General features: G+C 49.6%; 3 protein-coding genes across 3 annotated transcripts in view; 1 reads left to right on the top strand and 2 right to left on the bottom strand.

Moving 5' to 3' along the window:
- Nucleotides 1-4,625, bottom strand: part of DNHD1 (dynein heavy chain domain 1) — a 66,315-nt gene extending 61,690 nt beyond the window's left edge. Inside the window, 2 exon segments of the mRNA XM_032641580.1 lie at nucleotides 422-595; nucleotides 3,879-4,625. Coding sequence (XP_032497471.1) covers nucleotides 422-595; nucleotides 3,879-4,375 — 671 coding nt within the window. The 5' untranslated portion in view covers nucleotides 4,376-4,625.
- A 6,550-nt stretch (nucleotides 4,626-11,175) lies between these two features.
- TIMM10B (translocase of inner mitochondrial membrane 10B) lies at nucleotides 11,176-13,813 on the bottom strand. The gene is made up of 3 exons (XM_032641886.1): nucleotides 13,713-13,813; nucleotides 13,430-13,525; nucleotides 11,176-13,232 (listed from the first exon to the last, which is right to left on the bottom strand). The coding sequence occupies exons 1-3, from the start codon at nucleotides 13,749-13,751 to the stop codon at nucleotides 13,056-13,058; spliced, it is 312 nt and encodes a 103-aa protein (XP_032497777.1). The 5' UTR covers nucleotides 13,752-13,813; the 3' UTR covers nucleotides 11,176-13,055.
- A 118-nt stretch (nucleotides 13,814-13,931) lies between these two features.
- Nucleotides 13,932-18,754, top strand: ARFIP2 (ADP ribosylation factor interacting protein 2). The gene is made up of 8 exons (XM_032641814.1): nucleotides 13,932-14,049; nucleotides 14,853-14,993; nucleotides 15,251-15,347; nucleotides 16,080-16,198; nucleotides 16,375-16,596; nucleotides 17,110-17,267; nucleotides 17,417-17,591; nucleotides 18,020-18,754. Exons 2-8 carry the CDS (start codon nucleotides 14,895-14,897, stop codon nucleotides 18,173-18,175), a joined length of 1,026 nt encoding a protein of 341 aa, XP_032497705.1. The 5' UTR covers nucleotides 13,932-14,049; nucleotides 14,853-14,894; the 3' UTR covers nucleotides 18,176-18,754.
- The last annotated feature ends 274 nt before the right edge of the window (nucleotides 18,755-19,028 follow it).

The following is a 19,028-nucleotide window of genomic DNA, read 5'->3' as shown; positions in this document are numbered from 1 at the left end:
GAATGACTAAGACAAAAAGCTATGAGAGGGCTTCCCTGGTGGCGCAGTGGTTGAGTCCGCCTGCCGATGCAGGGGACACGAGTTCGTGCCCCAGTCCGGGAGGATCCCACGTGCCGCGGAGCGGCTGGGCCCATGAGCCATGGCCACTGAGCCTGTGCGTCCGGAGCCTGTGCTCCACAACGGGAGAGGCCACAACAGTGAGAGGCCCGCGTACTGGAAAAAAAAAAAAAAAAAAGAGTGGAGAGGAAGCTGAGGAGAAGGGAAGACAGAGGGAAACCAGGAGACAGAGGAGAAATGAGAGGGAAGAGGAGAAAGATAGGAGAGGAGCGGGTCTAGAGAGGAGGAGGTGGGTGGGGAGGCAGCACGGGAGGAAGTCCGGGGGCGGGAGGAGTAGGACAGGGGTCTAGGCGTGCGCTCTCACCGAAAGTCGCGGCTGGGAGCCACGTTGAGATAGAGGAAGTGGATCTTCTTCAGGTATCTCTCTGTCTTCATTACGGTCATTATCTGGCTACCCAGGAGGGAAGTCTGCGGTAAGAAGCCAGTGCTTCTTTTTTGGAAGATCTCCTCCCCAGGAACCTCCGAGTCAAGCTGAGACCTGTATGATAAAAAATCAGGAGAGAAGAGGCACAGCAAAGCGGTCAGGTGGCCACTGTCAGCCAGTGAATGAAGGAGCTAGATCAGGTGCCTGAGAGGACCTGATGTGACCTTGTCAGAGCCTGTCGACCATCTACACCCGAAGGTTCACCTACTGAGCAAATACAGCCCATGAGGAGATACAGTCAGGCAACTATATTCGTATACCTGTGTGTGAATAACCTCTCCCTTTCTGATAAGTGAATAATCATTCTGGATTGGTTGTGATTACTATGATGTCAGTATTACATAATACTGAGTAAAAGTAATGGGAATACTTGGCTGTCCCAACTCATCACCTTGCAGGCGCACGGTCCTGGATTTCTTCCCTCTGGCAGCCTTCCTAACATTCTTGATCTCCTATCTTTGCCCCCGTTATACCTGCTTTCCAACCCTGCGTGATCATGATCTCCATGCTTGTGATTCTTTCTTACTCTTCCTCTATCATCACCCAACTTCCAGCTTCACATCCATCTCTTCCCAGCCGGGATCCGATGATGCATCCTTCAGCCCACTCAAGCCTGCACCAGTACCAACAATCTTCCTACACTTCTACCATACCAGTCGATAAAAATGGTATTAAAATTAATTATTCAAGAAGCCAAAAGTCAATTACCTGGACTAATAATTTTGGTTAGAGCACAAAAATAAAACTCTCTGAAAAATGAATCAAAGTATATTCGTGTCATTAATTGACCCAAATCTAGATCAACAGAACAAGTTACCCCAGGGATACAATGCAATCCTATTCTAAAGTTCACATCAACAGTAGGGTTTATGATTTTGACGTCAGATCAGGACATCTTAATGGTGTAACTGCTATTAAAGATTCATTTCCTCAATAATTAAAGTGCTACATGATCTAAGTAGGTTCAAAAGATCTCAGAACAAAGGAATGTCATCAGCTCCTCTATAGATTCCTGGTGTCCAGTCTCCTCTGTGGGCTCACTCTGCTTGATGTCTTAGTGCAAGTCCTCAGGGAGCTACCCCTTGCAGTCTCCTCAGCTGCTATTCCAGGCCTCAACCTACCCCCCCCCACCTATGCCCAGCCCTGCTGAGCTCCCAGTCACCTTCTCTGCCTCCATCTCTGCCCAGGGGAAACTGAGGCTCTCAGCCATGAAATAACTCCCTCAAGTTCAGCTGCCTTTCCACACATTTATCTGTACATATTTCCATCCTAATCTTGTCTCCTAATTTGCAAGGAAGGAGTGACTTTCTTCTCTGCAAGGCTAACTCATCTATTTGTGCTCGGGATCACTTATCCCGCCTTCATGATGCATTTTTTCTTTTTTTAAGATTTTTTTTTTGATGTGGACCATTTTTTTTTTAAGTCTTTATTGAATTTGTTACAATATTGCTTCTGTTTTATGCTTCGGTTTTTTGGCCCTGAGGCATGTGGGATCTTAACTCCCCAACCAGGGATCGAATCCGCAGCCCCTGCATTGGAAGGTGAAATCTTAACCACTGGACCGCCAGGGAAGTTCCCTTCATGATGTATTTTCAATCTCTTCTTCTTTGACTGTTAGCCTATATTTATTCATTCACTCTACAAATATTTATTGAGCACTTACTTCTCAAGCACCGTCTTAAAGACTATAAACATCTCTCCATTTTTTGGAGTCCTACTCAGACACCACTCTTCTTTCAATCTGCTGTCCTAATCTCTTACCCTTTCAAGCCAAGCTTCATGAAAGAGTAACAAAACGTGATTTCCACTTCTTCACCTTCCATTCACTCCTGTATGCACTACAGTCTGCCTTCCTCCTCACAAAATGCCACTGAAACCACTCTCACCAACCTCTTCCTTATTGCTAAATTCAATGAGTATTTCTCAGGCTTTTCTTAACTTGCCTCGGTAGCATTTAACACTACTGACTGCTCCCCCCTCCTTGAAACTTTCCTCTTTATTTCACCTCCTAATCTTCAAGCTATTTTGTTAACCCTAATCTAAACCCAAACTCCTCTGACGTGCTTTCCCCTAACTCTGATGTGTACACACACACACACACACACACACACTCCAGAGGAGCAGCCAGGGGAAAGGCAGTGTTCTTAGATTTTTATAGCACTTAACACAAATTGTAATGATACTTTACTTAAATCAACGTACTTAACATCTATCTCCCTTAACTAAGCTGTAAAACCCCAGGGAAGAGCTTGAGTCTCTCTTACCACTTCTGTATCCTCACCATCTAGCAGTTCCTGATATATATTAGATAACCAATAATACTTCTTGAATGTATCAATGCCTGGGAGGCCAGGCCTGGGGAACATGGTACAAATTAAGTCACATTAGCTAGGCCTCAGAGGTTTACCGCCCGCTCCAAAGAGAGGACAAAGAACTTGGCTTCTTGCTAACATCTCAGCCCATTCTCACTCAAGTTAGGTTTCCCCGGGAAAGGAGACTTATACTTAGGGCCCAGGGAAGATCTTTGACAAGAAGAGTCTGCTGGGGTTACTGAAGGCATACACTGTTGGCACTGGCCACCTGTCATCAGGCCCCCAGGAGCCTGCCTATCTGCCCACCATTAAGACTTCAGGAAAAACTTGACCCAGCCATTAACTTAGAGCAAAAATTGAGAAAGCCAAGCTAGATTAAAGGTAAAACTACCCTTCTTCCCAGACAGTGAATATGTCACAGACAAGCTGGCCAGAGGACAAGGAGAAATTCCAAGATTAGAGTTAGAGAACTCTCAGAAGAGGGGGTCTCTGGAGGCATTCTGAAACCCTGAAGAGAGCAGTGAGAGCCAGATTGGGGAGAAAATCACCTCTCCAGGGGCCAGGATCCCCTCACTCGCAGGGCAGGAAGAAGGCTCTGGAAGGTCAGAATGAAAGTCCTATCTGTCAGTGCTGCCAAATGTAATGTGCCTTGGAGCTGGCTTAGTTCACACAGACATGAGTGGGAAGGGTCCTCAGACAAGCGCTCACCTAGGAGCATCCCGAGGGAAGGACCTGGATCAAACATCCAGCACCCAGCACTAGGTAGGCCCAGAGGCCAGACTCAGGCATTACGAACAAGTGAGAAAAACAACTAAGCGCTATATGAAAAGGAAGTCTAGAAACTCTGGAGACTCAAGCTATTGTCTGAAGCTTTGGCTTCCTCATCGTTGACTTTTGATTTTCATTCATGTCTGCATTTCCCTATGGGGATTAACACTGAGACCACTGGGTTTATTTTGCAGACAGAAAGGAAGAGGGTTCTTCCTCTTTTTTGCTCAAAGCCCCAGACTAGGTCCCTCACTTACTTAGTCTCTCTTCTTCCGACAGGCTCCTCTTCTGCGTTGTCACCGTCACTGCTTTCATACTGTACAGGGATGTCCGTCGCTAGTGCCAAGGGCAGGAGGCTAAGGCCATCTAGCCAGTGGGCCTCTTCCAGGGCCACCTCAGTACCAACAATACCCAGGCTGTGCTGTAGCTCAGGCAGTGTCAATGGTCGTAGCCATGTGGCCAGCCCCTCCTCTACTTGCTGCCCTCCCCACCGGGCCTGCACAAAAGGGCAGGCTGGGCGTGGGGGCCCGTGATGGAACCTCTGCTTCTGGGGAAAGCAGTCAACATGGGAGGTGCCCTCTAACAAAGAGGTGTCTCGGGGAAAGGCCTGGTCTATGGCACCTAGCAGGTCCAGCTGGAGCTGGGCCTGGACCCAGGGTGCCCAGCGGTATAGCCGCTCCAGGAAAGGCAGCAAATCAAGGCGACCAACAAGCAGCGCACGATATGGAGGCAGCAGACCCAGCACTGCGTACATGTAGTACCAAGCTGCAGGGCTGCCATCCTGCAGCACTGCTGAGACCAGAGTTTGGAGCTCAGCTACCAGGAGCTCCAGCACTGCAGGCCGCCCTGGCTGAGTCACTGCCTTCAGAAACTGCCTCTGTTTTCCCTGACAGGCCCAGCGCTGCTCTGCTGTGTCTAGGACACCTACAGAGTGCCGAGATCCAAGGGCTTTAGATGACGCCTCTTCATCCGAGACCAAGAGGAGCCAGGCATTCAACTGCTGTCGAACTGACCCTGCCCACTGCTCAGGATCCGACTGCCAGTTCCAGGTTCCTTGTTGCTGGATCTCACCTGCTTAGTTCAGCCCAAGAGAGGGCAAGAGAAGGGGGCTTAGGCTCTGGGCAGGGTCAAAGGGATTGGGAGAAAGGGGAAGGGAGGGACTTAGGGACAGGAAAATGGATGGAGCTGCAGGACAGAGCTAGACCAGCAGAGGGCCTTTCCTGAGACCCTCAACCGACCCCACAGATTCCCCCCAAGACTGCTAAAAAGCAGGCCCAGGACAGAGGTAGGGCCCTCCCTGCACAAAAGTCCCTTCCCACTGCCCAGAACACTGTCCCCTCACCTGGCCTAAGGGGCACAGGAGGCAAGGGAAGGGAAGAGAGTGGTATCTGCTGGTGAGGTTTCATGGGGAAGTGCCTGCTGAAAAAATGGATGAACTCAGACTTGGGTCCCAGGCACAGGCTCGCTCTACTCACAGCCACCTCCACCTAGAGACTCGCACACACACGTGTGATCACTTGTAGACACACACACACCGAAAGGGCTCACTCAGAGGACCTTAGAACAGCAGGGAACTGTCACTGGGATTGGAGCCTGGCGATCGCCTGAAGGGAGGAACAGATCGTCACTCAGAGGCAGCAAAGCCCCAGTCCCATTTGCCCATGGGCTGAGGGATGTGTCGAGGACAGAAAGCAGAGGGGTGGGTACAGAGAACTACTTGGTTGGATGGAGTGGGGCGCGGGGTAGACCGGAGAGGGCCGGGCTGGAAGGAGGAGGAAAGAAGGAAGAGGAGGGGAGGAAAGGGAGGGGAGGAGGGTCCGTAGGAGCGCAGGAGAAGGGGACACGCCTGGGGGCAGTGGTGAGAGTGGGTGTCTCGGGGGCGGTGCGGGGTGCGGTGCGAAAGGAAGCTGATCCCCAGCAGCAGACTCACCCGCAGCCCCACCCCCTCCCAGCGGTTACAACAGTTACTGGATCGCTTGAGGCCCGAGCCTCCTTTGAGAGCCCGGGCGAAACCAGAAAGGGGCGGGGCCTAGGGGGGAGGGGCCGAGCCCAGGCCAAACCCGCAGGCTGCCTGCCGGCCTTGGGAACAGGCCGTCTGACCGGTTGGGTCTGGAAAAGAGCTACGTGGTTGATTTGGGGAAGTCGCAATCCTGAGGGCGTCGTGGGCAGGTGTAATGCACGTGCCTGTTTATCTATTACTGAGCCTGTAAGCTGCCACGGGCACCAGCAAGCAGTCTTTGGGACACTCCCCAACCCGACACACACTCGCACGTATCTGCCTAGCCCAGCTCACCCCCTGCAAAAAACCCAACAAGACAAACTCCTTGATCACAGGGAGCTCAAAATTGGGGTTGGAGGTGGGGGGAACGCCTGAATGATTACAATGAATAGAAACTCAGCACGTGATAGAGTCCCACCTCTGCTTTATAAATCTGATAAGAATCCCAAACTTAAAAACTTAAAATGTCCAAAACCAGACTCCTAACTGCCTCTCTTCCAAATAAACCTGTTCCTTTCACTGTCTTCCCCATTTCAGTAAATACCAAGTCCATTTTTCCAGTTGCTTGGGTCAAAATTTAGCGTCACCTTTGACTCCCCTCTCCCCCCGCCACACATCCCATGTCTAATGCTTTAGCAAATTTTGTTAAGCTATAGCTTCAAAATATATCCAAAATCCTACTATTTCTCACCACCCTAAGAGCTAAACCTTGGTCTAGGCCACTATCACCTCTCACCTAGATTATTCCATAGACTTCGAACTGGTCTCTGTTTCCTCCCTTGCCCCTACAATCTGCTCTTTTCAGAGCAGCCAGTGACCTTTTTCAAATACAGGCAGATGCTATGACTCCTCTGCTCAAAGCTCACTAATGCCTTATCATCTCATTCCCTCAGGAAAGCCGAAGTCCTACACAGCCTACAATTTGCTATCTCATCAGCTGGCTGCTACCTCTGTGGCCTTTTGACCATCTATCCCTATTCACACCACTCCTCTGTGCCTGGATCACACTGAGCATGCTCCCACCCCCCACCCCCCCCGCCAGAGCCTTCATAGAGTACATCTCTGCTTACGGTTCATTTAGAAGACAGAGAAGTTTTCTGTGGCTGTGTAACCAATTGCCACAAACTAAGCAGCTTTAAAACAACGTCCATTTAGTATCTCACGGTTCTGTACATCGATGCCCAGCATGGCCTGACTGGGTTCTCTGCTCAGGATATCATAAGCCTGAAAGGTCAGCTGGGCTGAGTTCTTGTCTGGAGGCTCTGGAGGAAAATCCTCCTCCAAGCTCATTCTTGTTGTTGACAGGATTCAGTTTCTTGCGGTTGTGGGACTGAGGTCCCTGTTTCCTCCTGGGTCTCAGGGGCCACTCTCAGGTCCTAGAGGCCACCTGTCTTCCTTGCCATATGGCACCTTCATCTTCAAACCAGCAACAGTGCCTCAAATCCTTCTTATGTTTCAAATCTTTCTGATATTCTCTTCTGCAACAAGCCAGAGAAAACTCCCTGCTTTTAAAAAGTTCATGTGCTTAGGCCAGGCCCACCCGGATAATCTCCCTTTCTTACAGTCAAGTATGTCATATAATACAATCTAATCACAGAAGTAAAATCTGTCATATTCACAGTCCTAGGGATTATACAGGGTGTGTACACAGGGGGTGGGAAATCTTGGGCACCGTGTTAACATTCTACTACACATATGCTATAATAACAAAAAGACCCCAAAAATACGATGGCTTAAACATAATAGAAGCTTACTTTTTTTCTCACACGACTGTCCAGGAATAAGTACTCCAGGGCTAATATGGCAGCCTTTTAGTTGTTCTGCCTTCTTCAAGGAAGTGGTCCTTATCTTCAAGGTCCAAGACAGTTCACCACCATGTGTGTTGGGCCCCATCCCAAGTAGTGAGATGGGGGAAAGAGTAGGAGAAGGCCTACCCTCTCCCTTAAGGGCACAACCTGGCAATGCATGCATCACTCAATCACATGGACACACCTAGCTGCAAGAAAGTTGCAAAATCTGATCTTTATTTTCAGCCACCATCTGCCCAGGTTAAAGTCAGGGGTTCTATTAGTAAAGGAAGAAGGGGACAATGGATGCTATGGGCAAGTAGAGGCTGATGCCACAGTGAACACTTTTTCCAGATGTCCACGAGGCTTCCTCCCTCATTTCAAGTTTCTGCTTAAGGAGACCTCATTAGCGAGTTCTTCTCTGACAACCTAGCCTAAAATAGCAACACTGTCCCCAGCTTCCTTATCCTTCTTACCCTGCATTGATTTTCCCCATAGCACTTACTACCATCTCATATCAATACTTACTTAACTGCTTACTGTCTGTTTCCCCTGACTAGAAGTATAAGCTCCACGGTGACGGTTTCTGACTGCTCTCTGCTGTACCCCCGGCCTCTAGTGCTAGGCACCATGAGTAGGTGATCAGGAAATATTTGTGGAACAAATGCATAAATGTATAGCCATCAATTGTCATTAGTGAGAAAGAGGGCAGACTCTGGAAGTCACACCGACTGGATTGAAAACCTGACTCCACCACTTGCTAGTCATGGCATATTTTACTGCAATTTTATTTTTTTGTGTAAAATGAAGATAACAGTAGTACCTACTTTACACGGTTGTTGTGAGAATTAACTGAGTTAATGTATATAAAATGCTTAGACTAGAGTCTGGTAGGTAATACACACGTGATATAACTGATCTGTGTGAGCTATGTGCTTTGGTTGTTGTTTATGGCACTCTACCAAGTGCTGTGGACGTAATGGTGAACGAGACACAAAAGGGTTCAATGAGGGCACAAATAAGAATCCTTCCTGGAAAGGGCAAGGAAGAGTTACAGGTAGGCCTTAAAGTTTTAGGCCTTAAAATAATAGTTTTTTTCCAGTTATAAAATAAATTATGGGGATGTATAATACACAGAGGAGGGAATACAGTCAATAATATTGTAATAACTTTAAATGGTGACAGATGGTGACTAGACTTACTGTGGTGGTCATCTCATAAGGTATATAAATGTCAAATCACTATGCTGCACACCTGAAACTAATATAACAATGTATATCAATTATACTTCAATTAAAAAAAGTTTTCCAGACAAAGCCAAAAGGGAATTCTGTTCAGTAACCTCTACGGAGCCTTCAACACTACCTAATATTCTAATTATGTTCCTTTCGTCAGTTCACTCTCTCATTCTGTGCAATGACTATTTCAAACCTTCTGCTGTACTTTCTCATCTTCCATTTTCTTTGGCTTTACTCTCTGATGATAACTTCACTTCTGAATTATCAGTGACCAACGCTCAAAATGGGGATGAAACAATCCCAGAAAGATTACACTGAGAAATAACAGGACCTTGAGAAACTTTCAGATTTAATGGCTGGAGGTGGGTAAGCCCGCAAAGGAGGCTAAGAAGCTGTGGCCAGAGGTAGTAGTGAAAACACAAGTGGAATCACAGACGCCAGTGAGAGTGTCCATGAGGAACAAGTCGATAGTACCAGATGCCACTAAGAAGTGAAGCTGAGGAAATGACCACTGGATTCAGGGATATGAAGGTCACTTGGTGAGCTAGGGTGACCTCAGGAAGAACTATTTCAATAGAATAAAGGTTACAGAAGTCAAAATAGGGTTGGGGGAGAAGTGGGAATGGAGAAGACCAAAGTATCCACTGTTTTGAGTTTAGCCGTAAAATGGAAAAAAACTGGACGGTACCTGTGAGGTAGAATGGTTTGTTTGCTGTAACGGGAGTCTTCGGCATGCTTAAACACTGATGAGAATTTAGTAAAGTGGGAAAAAGTCAGGGATCTCCAAAGAAGGAAGGACTAGGATTCAGTGCACAGGAATAGGCACTGGCCATGAGCGATATTTGTCCTGTTTAACAGGAGGGAAAGAGGAGAGAATGGTGCAGATGTAGATGGGTGACCAAGTTTTGAGTTGCAAGATGTGGAAGTTCCTAAGTGATAGCTTTTACTTTTGCCTATGAAGTTAAAATAAGGTTACCTGCAGAAAGTGAAGAGAATCATGGGGATAATAAGAGGCTTAAGGATATTGGTTTGGGGCTTCCCTAGTGGCACAGTGGTTAAGAATCTGCCTGCCAATGCGGGGGACATGGGTTCGAGCCCTGGTCCGGGAAGATCCGTGGAGCAACTAAGCCCGTGAACCACAACTACTGAGCCTGCGCTTTAGAGCCCATGAGCCACAACTACTGAGCCCACATGCCTAGAGCCTGTGCTCCGCAACAAGAGAAGCCACCAAAATGAGAAGCCCGCGCACCGCACCGCAATGATCAGTATCTCCCACTCACCGCAACTAAAGCCCATGCGCAGCAAAGATCCAATGCAGCCAAAAAATAAATAAATGTATATAAAAAAAGGAATATTGACTTGAAATAGTCATTGCAGGGAACAGGAAAGACAACTAGAAAAATCTAGTGGGATTACAGGGCCTCAGACTCCATTTGAAGTTGATAACCATGGATTCATAGCGATATAAATCTGCTCTATAGTTATTACCTTGGGCAGTTTTTAGATGTCCAAATGCAGGCACAAATGTTTCATTTTACCCAGGCCCAACAAAGAAATGAGAGGGAAGGAAATTTAGCCTATTCCAAAAGAATTACTAGAATTTCATAAGGACTTTGTTTTTGGCCACGCCCCATAGCGTTCGGGAGCTGAGTTCCTAGACCAGGGATCGAACCCAGGCCCCCTGCAGTGGAAGAGCGGAGTCTCAACCAACGGAGGACCAGCGAAGTCCCAAGAATGACTAGAATTTAAGCTCGACAGGAATCTAAAGACAGGAAGGTGTTAATGGAGAGAATGTAGAAGCAATGGTCTGAACGCTGCATTGAAATTTAGAAAAAAATAATGGTAGAGGAATAGTCCAATAAACAAAGTGGAAGGAATACAGTCAGTGAATAAGATGCAAGTAATAGATGGAGCAGTTTGGGGTGGTGACAATGGAAAGGATGTAAGTAAGAGTAGCGGAGACAGAGTAGAAATCATCAGAGATTGGGTCAAGGAACTAAGAGACAAAAAACGCTGAACGGACTGTCTTGTGTAACATTAAAGTAACAAGAGGAAGACCAACGGCTAGCTCTGCAGAGGAAAGTAGGAGAGTGGCAGTTACTACAGATAAGTAATAAGAAAGATGGTACAGTTGAATAGGCTCAAAGGAATTAGACTTTGCAAAGGAGTAAGCAGTTAAGTTCTGAAGCCACAAGAGCAAGAACAACCCTGTCTCAAATACGTGTTTGTGATAAAGGGATAAAGCTTTGTCAACATTTATCCTCGTGTTGTGCCTGAAACGTCACATGGCTCATTATACCAATGGCTAAGTATTGAACCTATTTATAAACAGAAAGGAAAGAAGAGATTAAAAAGTCTTGGTGGATCAGACTGAGGGACACTTGTCTTTCCATGCCTAGGGAAAGGTTGACTGCAGGTGAGCAGGCAAATATAAGCTCTGGAAGTTCAAAGGACATAGGCTTTAGTCAGACAGATCTGTGTTCCTAGCCCTTCTCCAGCAATTACTAATTACGTGACATGGAAACATAGATAATTCACAGTGGAAGTTTATTGCAGGGATATACATAAATATCGATGGAGAAGAACCCTCCCACCATCAGAACAATATCCCAGGTCCCCATTCCTGTCTCTGGGAATTGCAAAGTTCACAAGCTGCTTTACCTGCATTTACACTTTTCAAGGAGAGAAATTTATTGGGCAGACATGAAGCCACTCGGTAGGAAAGTTCCTGATCAACAACTTTTATTAAGGAAGGGTCTTAGCAAACCTTTCTGTTCAAGATTTGTTCAGCTAATGAGGCAAAAAGCTGATCAGAGCCACTTTTCTCAATAGGTAACTGTGTATAAGGTGGGCTTCTGGTACATACTGAATTCTTGCTTCCTCATCTGTTAAGTGGGGATAATACCAAGACCAGAACCTATACAAAGCGGGTGCTCAACAGATATTTTGAAAGGCAGCCTGGTGTAGTAAAAGATTTTAAAGGCAGGTCTGCATTTTCAGACAGGGTCTGCTACCAGAGAATTTCAACATCCTGATCTGTACAGGAAAGAAAACATGTACTTTGTGGATGGTTGTAAGTTTTCTTTTATTTTGTTTTTTTTTTTTTAATGACTGTGGGAGCCAATGTCTACAAAGTTCTACTTCCATTTTAAAAATCAAACATGGTCACCTGATGGGGAATAGTCAAGGGTGAGGCAGGGGATTAAGGAGAGCAATGAAGGTGTAAAATAACTGCCGTAGTGATTAGGAGAGCAAACAGACCAGGAACTCACAAAGGGTTGCTTGTTTGTAACGAGGGCTTGGTTGAGGTTGGAAACCTTGAATGTTTAGTAGCATTCACTACACAGCTTTGTTTTTCTCTAGCAGTGTGAATGGAGGAACAGAAATGTTAAAACAGCTGATACAAAAAGGACACAAAAATGGCAAGAAAATTCAGTGATGTATAGGCCACTCAGATTGCTGAATACAGAAGTAAATTCCACACGGAGGGAAGTAATGAGGAGAGAACAGACAGGTTGGAATTAGAAATCACAGAACAGGCACAGTGGGAACAATCTGGGGTAGACGGAGAGATGGAATCAGGAGATTACAGACAAGCAGTGAGACATTAAGGTAACATTCAAGAAGTCCTGAAGATTTGGCTTTCTTCCTTTTTTTCCCATAACCATCACCATCTACTTCTCCCTTAGGTTTTTATCCCTCGAGTCTGACTGTACTGCAGAATATGGTTCCACAAGTTTCCCCCTTTCTGACTGCTCCTGAAGACAAGCACACAGATCTTCTTTGTTTAAAGATTTTACTGCTCATCCTAAGAAGACAGAAAATATTAAGTAAGTAACAACTTGAGGAAGTGGTTGACGTTCCAGAACACCCCAGAATTCTTACAGGTTTCATCTCTGTCTGAGGCTACTGACTTCCCAGGAGGTAGCGCCTAAAAGCCCTGTGGATTCTGAATCTGCTGTCCTTAGATATCTCTAAGTGAGCCATTTAAGTCAGACACATTTAAGGACAGCCAGACAGAGTTCCCATTTTCTGTCATCTGGGCAGAAACCAACTTCTTGTCGCTATTACCAGTCTTAAAATTGTACCCACAGATGCCGCTTTAACCAGGTGCCTGGGAATGCTGACATTTTCCTTCTACACATTGAAGGCAATTTCTCTGCTGCCAGGGCTGAAGCATCCTGACAGAATAAAAAAGATGGTGCCAATCAAGTGGGCAAAGCTTCCTTGCCCAGAATATAAACCAAACAAAGTAAAAGTGGGTTTATTAGCTCCAGGAAAAGGAGCAACAGTACCCAGCTCTCAGGCAACTCCTCACTTTCTGTATACAGGTTGCACCCAGCCCAAGGTCCACTGGCTCCTTAAGTATGAGGGTCCATCCAGTGCCTCCCTTCCCGGGGTTGGGGACGGCTAGCTCCCTGATGGCGAGGTTTCGGGCTGTTCGGCAGCAACAACTGGCACAGATGAGGCAGCCTCGTAGTCTGCGATGCGGCGCTGTACCAGGGCAGGCATGAGCTGCACGTAAGCGGCCATGAGGCGGTGATTGGAATGGATCAGCTTCCCAGCACAGCTGTGCAGACAGGCCTCCTGGAAGGAAGACAGGGTGGAAGTAGAAGCCAAAGGTGTCTCGTCAGGTCCGTCTCCTTCCTTCCCATCCCCAGCCTAGGGGCAAGGGTCGTAGAAAGGCCAGGGCCAGAGGTAGGGGAAGTGGCGAAAGAGGGAAGCAGTCTACGGTTAACTCTGAGGATCGAGGGTAATCTCCCTACTCGGTTCCCCCACCTAACCTCCTCAGCATCCAGAGCTCGGTGGTGCAGGCTGGGCACGCAGCGCTGGAAGCAGAGTTCCGTCATCCGATTGTAGACCAACAGGAAGTCCCGCAGCTGGGAAGAAGGGGGACAAGGAACTCAGCGAAGAGGGGCCACATCTCAAGGCCGCACCGCCCGAGCTTTCCCAGGACCGCACCCCATGGCCCGATGTTCCCAGCCCTCTGATGCCTGGTTCCTTGGGGTTCCCGCCATGCAGACAGGGATGCTAGCTGAACGCATGGCCCCAAAGCTTCCCACTCACGTTTCTGAGCTGCTGCTGCTGTTGCTGCTGCTGCTCCATCACGCCACCGGCGCGTGCCCTACGTCACTTCCTTCACAGCTTCTCGGTAACGCCCGGAAGTGAGCTCTCGTGGCTCCCCAGGGACAGAGGGGTTGGCTCCAGGATAGCCCTGCCCCCCAGATGCAAACGTCACTTCCGCCCTCATAATCTGCGACGTGGCCGGCTTCTTCTGCCCGTGAGAGGACGTCACTTCCGCCGAGTCCCTGACCTGCTGCTAGGATCGCGACAGGAACTGGAGCCCGAGGTCCCCGCGCGGCCCGGGCCTGGCGCCCTGAGGGGAAGAGCCGCCCGGCCCGAGGTGAGAGGGACGTGCATGGGCGAGGGCAAGTTGAATGCACGAACCTGACGTGAGGGCAAGATGCCTCTGAACCCTGGGGAAGGATGAGGACTCACCTGATGCCCAGGTGTATGGGGGGAGGGCGGAGACTCACACACCTGGGGAGACATAACTGACTTTGGAAGGGATCACCTACCTATGTACTGGGAAAAAGAGGCTTTTCCCAGAGATCGTGAACTTATACCAAGTGATTCAACAAAGGCCTGAAGGGGGAGGGCCCGAGGAAGAGGAGGTGCATGGGATGGAGGAAGGGGAGACCCCCTGCAGGAAAGAGGAAGAAACACTAAAGGAGTGTGAGAGGCCAGGCAGTGGAGAACATACCTGAATGGGGGTACACACCTGAGCCCTGGGAAAGGGGTTCATCTCCTGATGGGGAGAAACACCTGCATGGGCATACGCTTCTTGAGAACACAGACTTTATCTCTCTTGTTCACTGCTGTATGTCTATTGCCTCAAATAGTGCATGACACATAGTAGGCACTCATTAAATGTCTGTTGAGTGATTGAATGCATGAATGATCACCGGAGTCCTGGTAGGATAGGGGGTTTCATGAGAACATGACCTCAGGTCAGGCACACCTGAGGCCTGGGTGTGCGTGTTACAAATATGCACCTTGGAGGGAAGAAATACATATACTTCAGGGAAGAGTAGTGGCCAAACCCCAGAACACTGAGGCCCTGGGACAACCTCCGAAATGGCAGGGGAGATCTTCCTCTTTGGAGTACTGGCCAGTTTCCAGAACTGTCTGTGTTGGGCTTTGCAGGGCGCTGGGGTAGAGACTTTGACTCCAGACCCTTCGCTAGCCATGACGGACGGGATCCTAGGGAAGGCAGCCACAATGGAGATCCCCATCCACGGGAATGGTGAAGCTGGTCAGCTTCCTGAGGATGATGGGCTGGAGCAGGTGCTTCTGTTTGATTCTTCATATTGTTTCAATTGAGGAATCCCAACTCATAAACCCTGAACTCTTGTCCCTATTCCAGTAGCCTTCCCCTAACTTACCTAATCTCCCTTCAATCTTTTTACAAATCTTTGTTCTGATTCTGTGCAGACTTCCCTTGTGTGCTCTCTCTATGATGCTTCAATCCAAGCTTGTTTTCACCCCCAAAATGCTTCAGCTGCCCCTATGTTCCTGAAGCCCCCCTCTTCTCTGGCCTATAGGACCTCCAGCAGGTGATGGTGTCAGGACCCAACCTCAATGAAACCAGCATTGTGTCTGGTGGCTATGGGGGCTCTGGTGATGGACTCATCCCCACAGGTATGAATGATCAGAACAGGACAGGAAGCTTGAGTGGAGAGGGGGAGAGTGGTGGTTCTAGGGAGCATAGAGTATGTCTAAGAAGGCTTGAATTATGTCTGGAGATCCTGGGAACCTCTGCTAGTATGAACCCTATGGAATCTCAGCCCAAGGCCAGTTCCCAGAGTTGTCCATCTGCTCCCACTTGTCATTTAGCCCCACTTGTCCTTTCTCTGCTGTCACCACCTAAGTCAAGCAAAGAACTCTGTTTCACAGGCCTCCCCCGCCTGCTCTGGAGCCTGAATCTGATTTGGAACTTTGTGAGGCTTCTCAGAGTTTTACTTTAGACTCTAACATTTAGAGGAACAAACAGCTCTGAATCTCACACTGACTAGTATCCACATGGGAATGTCAGCCGGGTTTTCTGTTCGATGGACCCACTATCCCTGATCAGTCACCCCATACTCGGCCTATTTCTTGCTGTTTTCTCTACCCCTGTACACTAGCAACTCCCTCTTCCCTCCTTCTTCAATCCCCACCGCCACTTCAGAAGGCGGCTGGATGTATATTGGGTTTTGGGTCTCAGGGCACAATGTATGAGTTCCTCCTAGTGAGTAGGAGAATCTAATTGTCTCTAGCTTCTGCTTCTTCAGGGAAGTCATTTTCATGTGCTGGGAGGGAAGTATGGGCGGAACCACAGAGGTGTCTGATTGTATCTGAGAGAGGCTGGTGTCAGAGAACTTGGTCCTTTAGGGTCTGGCCGCCATCCATCTCACAATACCACTCCTGCTGGCCCCGGAGATGAGGTGGCTCGGGGCATCGCTGGAGAGAAGTTTGACATCGTCAAGAAATGGGGCATCAACACATATAAGGTGGGATTCAAGCACCTCTCCCTTCCCCCAAACTCCCCTGGGTACCTTTTCCCCGTCTTCCAGATCCTAATGTCCCATCTATGGCTGAGACTAGGAGCCTGGGGATGCTGGGGTAGGTACGTTTTGGGAGGACAGGGTGCTAGGGTCTCTGACCTATTCCCTCACTTCCCAATCAGTGTACAAAGCAGCTGTTATCAGAGCGATTTGGCCGAGGCTCCCGGACTGTGGACCTGGAGCTAGAGCTGCAGATTGAGCTGCTGCGTGAGACGAAGCGCAAGTACGAGAGTGTCCTGCAGCTGGGCCGGGCACTGACAGCGCACCTCTACAGCCTGCTGCAGACCCAGCATGCACTAGGGGACGCCTTTGCTGACCTCAGCCAGAAGTCCCCAGAGCTTCAGGTGCCTCAGCCAGGCCTGAGAGGGTGGGGGGCTGGGCCCGGGCCCGCCAGGCAGTCACCCCTCAGCCTCCCTCCCTCCTGCAGCCCAGAGGGAGAACCCCTCCAGGGCGGGCCCAGCTCTGCCCCCAGCAGCACCCACCTGTGGAGGCAGGGGCTTGTACGGAGGTCCAGAAGTTGGAGGGGGTGGGGCAGGCGGCACACCGGGTGCCTCGCAAGTACCCCTCTCTGCATTGACAGGAATGCCTTCAGTGCTCAGCCTAATCGGAGCCCCGCCTTTGCCTGCTGCACTAGCTTTCCCTACTCCCGTTCTGTGAACTTCATCTGAGGCCCTCACTCCCACATTCCTGTCCCAGGCAGCCCCAGGGCAGTCCCACTAACTTTCTGGCTAAGAGAGCCTTGCTGGAGGCAGTGCTGGGTTGTTCCACTTTCAGTGGCTGGTTCCTCCCGGGAGAGGAGGGGAAAGAAGGGCCCTACAGCCTGTTACTCAAGGCCTGTCCCTCCCTTCTGCCCTCAGGAGGAATTTGGCTACAATGCAGAGACGCAGAAGCTGCTGTGTAAGAACGGAGAGACGCTGCTAGGGGCTGTGAACTTCTTCGTCTCTAGCATCAACACGTTGGTAACCAAGACCATGGAAGACACGCTCATGACTGTCAAACAGTATGAGGCTGCCAGGTGTGGGCACTGGCAGGGCCTAGGGTTTGGGGCATTTGGCTGGCATGGGTGGAAGTTTGAGCTTTAGGGGCATAAGAATTGAGAAAAGAAAGGAGAGTATGTGTGAAGGGCAAAGGGGTGGAGACCAGCCCATATCACCCCCTCCCCAGGCTGGAATACGATGCCTACCGGACAGACTTAGAGGAGCTGAGCCTAGGCCCCCGTGATGCAGGGATGCGTGGTCGACTTGAGAGTGCCCAGGCCACTTTCCAGGCCCATCGGGACAAATATGAGAAGCTGCGGGGAGATGTGGCCATCAAGCTCAAGTTCCTGGAAGAAAACAAGGTGCTAACCCCACCCCTTTAACCAGCCCACCTTCCCATCTGTAACACTGACCTCACCCCCCCGCCAAAAAAAACCCTCCCCATTATTGGATGGGGAAATGCGGCCTGGCTAAGGAGTGGGATCTTCCCCAGCCCGCTCAGCCCCTGGACCTTTCCCGTCACCCTCCCTCTGATCCCTTGAGGATTTGGCTGCTGAGCCCAAGAACATAACTGGGAAAAATCCACCCCTTAAGCTTGGGTGCCAGAACCTCTGGCCCTGCCAGTCAAGTCCGGTTTCTCCTATCACACTGGCTTTTATCCTTTGGCTCCCTTGATGGAGGTCAGCCCCCACTCCAAAAGCACCATCAGAGCAGAGTCCATGTGCCCCTGGTCTGGGCTCTGAGGAAGGGTGTCTGAGTCCAGGCTCAGCTGACCTTGCTGGGCCCCCAGATCAAGGTGATGCACAAGCAGCTGCTGCTCTTCCACAACGCCGTGTCAGCCTACTTTGCTGGGAACCAGAAACAACTGGAGCAGACCCTGCAGCAGTTCAACATCAAGCTGCGGCCTCCAGGAGCTGAGAAGCCCTCCTGGCTAGAGGAGCAGTGAGCCACTCCAGCCCAACCTGGCTGTCAAGGACATTGGGAGGGGCAGTCCCAGGGTGGGGGAGATTTGGACATGGGACATCCCTTGCCACCTGCGCTCTGGCTTGGGTTCCCTTTCCCTGGCTGGGGCCTGACAGGAGGTCTGCAGGCCCAGCAGCTGCTGCCCTGTCCTTTATCTTCCTGGCCACTGGGCTTCATTCCCGGATCTTTTCCTTCCACTCCACAGCCAAAGGCTATGACAAAAACCACTCCCTGGCCAATGGCATCACTCCTCAGGCCCACCCCAGTTCCTGGGGTGTGCCCCCTGACCAATGGCAGAGCCTCAAAAGGCCCTGTCAGCCAATGGCAGCTCTTCTTGGGCTCCCCTGGGCCAATGATGTTGCCTCCAATATCCTTTGTCCCTCCTCAATGCGTGCCCATTGCAGAGAAGGGGACTGGGACCAAAGGGGTGGGGATATGGGGAGCCCCATTTCTGGCCCTGCATCTGAATGGGTCTCCCCTCACCTACCCACCCAGTTTAATTGTGCTTAGAGCCCTGGAAGATTGGGACCTAGCACTAGGAATAAACCTTTCATAAAAGCAGGCCCAGTGAGGTCAATTTGTGGGGGACTCTAGGAGGGTGGTCTGGGTAGAGAAACGCTCAGTCTAATTACACACCAAAATCCTATCATTGCAGGAGAGCTGGGGCCAGATAGCTGAAGTCACAGGTTTCGGGAACAATCTGAGGGCCTACTCTCCTCCCCCAGCCCCAGTAAGAGCCAAAGCTTTATTTGCCCTTTAGGCTAGCACCGAGATAAAAATGGATCTTAAAACACAGGGCCCAGAGGGGGTTGGGCCCACTGACCTCCATCATCCAA

The sequence above is a fragment of the Phocoena sinus genome, chromosome 8 (assembly GCF_008692025.1).
Source record: "Phocoena sinus isolate mPhoSin1 chromosome 8, mPhoSin1.pri, whole genome shotgun sequence".
NCBI classification, from domain to species: Eukaryota; Metazoa; Chordata; class Mammalia; order Artiodactyla; family Phocoenidae; genus Phocoena; species Phocoena sinus.
This window is presented reverse-complemented; position numbering and strand designations above follow the sequence as displayed.

What these genes read in the sequence shown, in the direction of transcription:
- TIMM10B (XM_032641886.1), bottom strand. Translation starts at nt 13,751, where the DNA reads ATGGAGCAGCAGCAGCAACAGCAGCAGCAGCTCAGAAAC. An exon ending in AGCAGCAGCAGCTCAGAAAC is followed by an intron (nt 13,526 to 13,712) that starts GTGAGTGGGAAG and finishes CCTTCTTCCCAG; the next exon opens with CTGCGGGACTTCCTGTTGGT. An exon ending in GAGCTCTGGATGCTGAGGAG is followed by an intron (nt 13,233 to 13,429) that starts GTTAGGTGGGGG and finishes TCTTCCTTCCAG; the next exon opens with GAGGCCTGTCTGCACAGCTG.
- ARFIP2 (XM_032641814.1), top strand. Translation starts at nt 14,895, where the DNA reads ATGACGGACGGGATCCTAGGGAAGGCAGCCACAATGGAGATCCCCATC. An exon ending in TGATGGACTCATCCCCACAG is followed by an intron (nt 15,348 to 16,079) that starts GTATGAATGATC and finishes TTGGTCCTTTAG; the next exon opens with GGTCTGGCCGCCATCCATCT. An exon ending in AGTTCCTGGAAGAAAACAAG is followed by an intron (nt 17,592 to 18,019) that starts GTGCTAACCCCA and finishes CTGGGCCCCCAG; the next exon opens with ATCAAGGTGATGCACAAGCA.